Source organism: Saccostrea cucullata, unplaced genomic scaffold (genome assembly GCF_032062105.1).
Source record: "Saccostrea cucullata isolate Sc308-1 unplaced genomic scaffold, CSIRO_AGI_Scuc_v1 ctg18722, whole genome shotgun sequence".
NCBI classification, from domain to species: domain Eukaryota; kingdom Metazoa; phylum Mollusca; class Bivalvia; order Ostreida; family Ostreidae; genus Saccostrea; species Saccostrea cuccullata.
In genome coordinates, this window is record NW_026926543.1 from 21,436 (window position 1) to 28,040 (window position 6,605).

Here is a 6,605-nt window from a genome sequence, read left to right on the forward strand (position 1 = left end):
ATATTTTTTTTCTTGAGACTTTTATTTCAATTTCAATTATACATGATGAAAAAAGAAATATAGTTTACAGTAGAATTACACAATATACATGTACATGAACAACATACCCAATTTCAAGTTAATAATACAGTCAACAGATTTACAGCATCGTTGTTCTATATTATATTTTTTCTTGTCTTGATTTTACATGTAAATGTTGAAGCATTGAAGACATCCTTATATTTAAAGGTAAATTGTTCCACAATACTGCACTCAAATATTGAAACAAGAAATTTTGAATTCTAGTTTTTTTTTTTTTTTTGGAACACACAAGTGAAATGAGATTCAAACATTAAAATGGTAGAAATTAGTTGAATTGGTAATAAAATTATATTTTTAGAATACTCATATACATTCAAATATAAACACATCAAAACTCTTGTAAAATTTGTCCGAGCTCACACACTCATACACCTTCGTAAACTATTCTTTCTTCTGCATCATCAATAATTTGTGGATCTGGATTCGTAGGTTTTTCTGACTATTGTGGTGTAAATTTCTCTTTCTTCCTTTTGCACCTAATTTTACTACACTTCCTGAAATGTGTGATTTTTTTTTAGTTAATACAAAAAAGTGTGTATTGATGACACCCAACCCCCTAAAAAAATAGAGACCAAAGCAAGTATGAAATTAAATGGAAAAGTATAAAAACAAACTCACCAGAGTATTAAAGCGAGGTTTAGGCCAACACTTATTGAAAGAGACGCTATAACTGACAACAGAAAAGGTTTGGATTGATGCCATGTAATAGAATCTGGTGATCTTATTATGACTGTAATAAAACAAAAATGTGCATTTCCAACAAATGGTTTACTTTTTCCAAGTGATGAGTTCTTAAAATCAAAATATTTAATCGAAAATCACATATAAATTACATAATTTTCACAATACAGATTTGATTATTTGGGTTGGAAGATTTGATTGAGATTTAATTGAAAATTTTCTACACAATATCTTATCAGTAAAAATCCTCACGAAATAATTGACTCTCACCCTCATCGGTGCATTTTTAAATCCTGAGATAAAGGAAAATATTCAAGGAAATATTTACATATATACAGATGCATTTGCTGATTGCAAAGAAAAAAATAAATGGGAGATTTCCGCCCGAATTTAAGCAAATAACATTTGAACATGTTGAAAAAAGATATTCTTTAAACTTCTTCTATATCAGAGAATTCTTGGTTTTCTTCAGCATTTTAAAATAAGTTCTGTAATGTAGCAAATCGAAAGGTAATTGACATAACAAGAGTAATATAATATATAGATTTGTTACTTAACTTTTGTATAGAGGCTTGAATAAGCGATAATAAGAATTGAAAAATCAAAATTATTTTTTTAGGATATAGTGTCAAAATAGTTGATATCATTTGTTGTGAGTATTCTTGCAATATTTTTTCCCCAAAAGTATTACTTATAAAATATAAAATAATATCTATTATTAGACAAAGATTTTTTCAGTTGTTGTATTGGACAACAGATGCTTTGAATGGTATATATGTCCATAAACCAATATATTAATACCATTGCATTGCCCGGAAACTGTGTCACATGTCTCCAGAAAAGGGCAACTGCTACAATTTCCCTCACAGTTGTCTCCAAACTGTCCATCAGGGCATTCTAGAAGTAAGATTCCATTTTCAAGAGAGAACTATATTGTGCAACATCTGTACATTGTCAAACTTATTATATGATAATATAATGTGAAACAAATACATGTACGGTAGTTTAGTTACATTCATTGATTCAATAAGAAATACTCTTTTTGGAAAGAATTTGAAAAAAAATAAGCATGTAAAATACCGGTAAGTGAAAAAGGATGTGTCTTGATTTATACTGTTTGATTTTTATTGTTTACAGTCTGTGACAGTTTTTTGCTTCATGTTTGTTAAAACATCATAATATGAAATATAAATGAATAGTCTTTATTTTCGGTTACTACCGTGGATTTCAGGTTGTGATAAATACTCATCTTCAATTAACCGACTTTCTATGACTTTGCAACGATTGTAAGTGTATTAATCATGCAAAACAAGTTTTTTATTATGTCAGATTAGAAAAAAAAAATACAAAAAAGAGAAAAAAAATCAAATTGACTAAAAATACAATATAAAACTGAGATTTATTTAAATGAAAAGAAATTATCTTACCCAGACCATATACTATGTTTCCGATCAATATCAATTCGAGAAGAAAATAAAACAACATAGCTTAGCTGTTCATGTAATGTAATGTGATACAGAATAACTATCAAACGGGAAGCAAAATAAAGACATGCATTTCATTTTTCTTTATTGGATAAGGCAGTAAGTTTTAAAAATAATAGTTATTTTCGAATTTATGTATGACCTAATGTTGACAATGTACATTTATCAGAAAAAAATAAACGATAAAGATTTTTAAAAAAAGGGTACATTTCATTATTCAAAGTAGTAACACACTTTTTGATTGTAAACAGGTTCGAAACTTTTTTTTTGTCAATATTCTTTTTCTTTTTTATTTCGTTTGTTAGATATCCCCATCATGAAAAGGAGCACACGGCGAGTGTGACGGGTCGACAGGGGATGCTCACTGCTCAATGGCACCTGATCCCACGTCTGATGTTTTGGAGGTCCCTCTTTGCTCTGTTCCTATTTTGAATTCTTTATTAGATAGAGGATATTTAATGTATTGTAGTTAGTTAAAGAATTTGATTTCATATTTGGGCCTAATTCTTAAAAAAACCCAAATCTCTCTTTGTATTCACGAGAGAAAATAACAGAAAAAAATCTAATCAATCCCACGATTGAAATTCTATTATTCAACTTAAAAAAACAATAGGATATTCTATCAATTACAATTGCTTTTGAGTCCATCTTTCGGTGACATATAAGCCTAGAAATCATAGTTTAGAGTTTGAGTCGTAATCACTAAACGATTTTACGAGATTTACAACACTGTAGGCACTTTTAAAAATGGTCTATTTGTCCACTACTGGTGAAATCGGAAGTTCACCAGTACGGACTTAATGTATCTTCTACTCCTGTCCAAACGTTCGCGTTTAGTTTTCCACACCTTGTTTCTAATCGCTTGAAGAGATGCGCAGATATTTTGGTTTGTGAGTCTATCTTAAAGAATTAAATATGAAGTTTGCATTTCGTTCCTCTTAATTGTTTTTTTTCTTTTTTTAAAGAATTATAACCTTATAATTTTCAAGGGTTCATCCTCAATATTTTTTAAACGCTCGAAAATATAATAGTGACTTTTGGTATGCCACTTTTCCTTCGGTTGATGAGATATATATCAAGAATGCTTTTTATTCCGCTTCAATGAATTTTTACGTGTTTTTTTTTTTTTTTTTACATTTCATCGCATTTTCATTCTCTTATAATGAGAAAAAGATTACTCTTGCCGGCATGATAATGTTACTGCTATGGAAACAGTCTCAGAAAGCTTGTATTATGTCTATATATCCTTAAAAGGAGAAAAAAATCTTTGTGAATTGAAGGAAAAGAAAATCGTCAGTTTGGCAGAACTTTTGAATTTCCTTTCATACTGTGACATAAAATCACTGTGACAGGAATCTCTCAGAGTGATGTCAAAACAAACTCTGTTCTTATACCTATTTATATTAATGTGATCTTAATTGCAAAAAGATTGTGTATTTTTTATTTTTTTTATTTACCACTACTTTTTGAGAATTCATGGGTCATGGGTAGGATTCTAGGTTTTTTTTTTTTTAAACAGCTTTTATTTACAGTTATTAGCTTCAAATCATCCTTATCAAAAACCGCCCACGGTAGCTCAGACGGTAGAGCGCTCGTTTCGTGATCGGGAGGTCGTGAGTTCGTATCTCAGCCGCGACCGACCTAAGTCGATAAAAAATGGGTAGCAACTATTCCTTCGCCATGCACTCGGCACTTGAAGTGAAAGTTAGGGGTCCTTCGGATGAGACCTTAAAAACGAGGTTCCGTGTCGAGGCAGGCGTTGTCACGATAAAGATCCTTCACTGCTCAATGGCCCTAAGTGCCGAGAAAAGGTCAAAATTTGATGCCCTTCACCGGCATACGGTGACGTTTCCATACGAGTGAAAAATTCTCGAGTGGGACGTTAAACAACATACAATTAATCAATCAGTCCGTATCAAAAAAGAATTTTTTATGACATGCATTAATTTTTCATATCACTTTGAAAAATATATACTGAAACGCAAAAGAAACGCAACAAGCAGTTACCTTCAAGTATTTGAATTTTTTATCAAATGATTTTCAAAAAAATGAAATCAGTTAGGGTAAACTTAGTTTTCAAAACAGAGATTTGATACAAATGTTAAATGGTTCTTTAGAAACTAACACATTTCTGTTAAACAACCCCCTCTTAGACATTGAATTAAAGAGTGCAAGGCTGCACCACACAAGAATTGCAGGTAAATTTCTACGATGCAATAGGTTCATAAATATCGAGATTTGTGCAACGGAATTCTTCTTTGTCATTTTCAAATGTCTATTTTTTCAGATGATTTAGTCGAATTTTCTTTGTGATCAGAATAGGGCCATGCAGTTCATTATCGAACTATCGAGTATCGACTAAAAAGTCGACGGCGTGATGCTATTACGCAATAAAAATGACGCAATGATGCAATAACGATGATATGATAGTGCGATAGCGCGATAACGATGATATGATGGCGATATTGCAATGACGATGGTTCGATACCACGATGGTGCTAAAGTGTATATCGCTTCATCGTCATCGCGCAATCGTCATCGTCTTTTCGTGTCATCACGATCGCACAATCGCATCATCGTGCTATCGCTTTATTGTACCATCGCAGCATCGTCATCGCATTGTCGCACCATCGCATCATCGTCATTGCGCTGCACTTCATCGCTATCGCACCATCGTTTCATCGCAATCGCAATTTCGGATCATCGCACAAGAGACTCAAACCTCGACTGTGCGATTATGCGATAGTGAACTGCATGGCCCTTTCTGGATTCAATACTTTATGGAGAGAAAGAAAACTTCGTACAGATGGCCCGGCAAATCTGATAAACTTTGAGTTCAAACAGACAAAATCATCAGCAAAATCGCCAAGCCTCTACCTACTTAAAAGTTTGGCAGACTTTTAAAGATTTCAAACGAGAGCAAAATGTAAATAATGGAAATCCTATGTCGTGGGGACTAAAGAGATTTATTATAAATAATATAAAACGTAATTTGAATAATTGTTATTTCCAAAAATCCATTTTATTATTACATGTACTTTGATTTAAAAGGTGTGTTTATCCATGTCTATAATAGATTTAAAGTAGACCAATACTCGCACTACGTGAAGTAAAACCGGAACAACACTTCTTATTCCCGAGATGTGATTTTTGAACTAGACTATATTCAATAGTTTTAACTCTCTTTGACGATTATTATAAAGAAGAAAATTTAATGTCATATTTTTTGTGTTCGCACTTTTTCGCTTCCTGTGTAAATATATATATTTTTACAAGTAAATGCAACAATTGATCATCTTATTTGTGTTACTAAGCACGAAGGGGAACGACCGAGTATAAAAATTTAAATAGGTTAGAACTGAGAAGGAGGGTAGATTTCACTTTTTATTTTAATTAAAAATTTTAATTATATGCAAAACCTGTGTCCGCAACTATACAGTAAATAAGGTTAACATTGGTGCTAAATTTTAAAACCACTGGATTCTACTGAGAGCAAAGAAACACTTAAAAAATGCTAAAAACTATGGAATCCGGATAGGGCCACGCAGTTCACTATCGCATCATCGCACCATCAAGGTTTGAGTCGATGTTGCGATGACGCGATAATGCGATGACGATGAAGCGATGGTGCGATAACGATGAAGCGATGGTGCGATAGTGCGATGACGATGATGCGATGGCGCGATAGCGCGATGACGATGATGCGATGGTACGATGAAGCGATAATGCGATGCCGCGATGGCACGATAGCGATGCTGCGATAGCAATGATAGGATCGCTATCGCACCATCGCAGCATCGCTATCGTGCCATCGCATCATCGTCATTGCGCTATCGCGCCATCGCATCATCGTCATCGCACTATCGCACCATCGCTTCATCGTTATCGCACCATCGCTTCATCGTCATCGCATTATCGCGTCATCGCACCATCGACTCAAACCTTGATGGTGCGATGATGCGATAGTGAACTGCGTGGCCCTATCCAGATTCCATAAAAAACTGCTTTGCATATAAACAGTTGGATACCCCGAACCTGCTCTAAACAAGTTTCAGCAATGAGTTATCGTTCATAACACCGACCCCTAGCGGCAGTTGAAAGGCCTACTGTATTAGTTTGACTTTTACTCGCGTTTTGAATATCCGGTAAAGATTTTGCTCTAAATCGGTCGCATCAACTAGCATTTCTGCTGACCGCTAGGGGGAGGTAACGAACGATAACTGTAAACCAGCGCAAGTTTTGAATTGTTTACATTGCTCTTGGAATAGACAAACGAAACATCTGGTCGTGAGTAATACTTTTAATACTTCCCTGGTGAATGGCATTGTCCAAACAAGGTAAATATATTTTCTGTAGGTT

The 6,605-nt window shown here is 33.7% G+C and overlaps 1 protein-coding gene across 3 annotated transcripts; it reads right to left on the reverse strand.

Annotated features, from left to right (window-relative positions):
- Nucleotides 1-55: 55 nt before the first annotated feature.
- LOC134271982 (uncharacterized) lies at nt 56-2,395 on the reverse strand. 3 transcript variants are annotated; one of them, XM_062754218.1, is made up of 4 exons: nt 2,190-2,395; nt 1,564-1,659; nt 700-751; nt 56-575 (listed from the first exon to the last, which is right to left on the reverse strand). In XM_062754218.1, exons 1-4 carry the CDS (start codon nt 2,245-2,247, stop codon nt 521-523), a joined length of 261 nt encoding a protein of 86 aa, XP_062610202.1. In that variant the 5' UTR covers nt 2,248-2,395; the 3' UTR covers nt 56-520. The 3 variants fall into 3 exon arrangements, with proteins under 3 accessions (XP_062610202.1, XP_062610200.1, XP_062610201.1); XM_062754216.1 differs by having other exon boundaries at nt 700-811; nt 2,190-2,386; XM_062754217.1 differs by lacking the exon at nt 700-751 and having other exon boundaries at nt 2,190-2,394.
- Nucleotides 2,396-6,605: the final 4,210 nt, after the last annotated feature.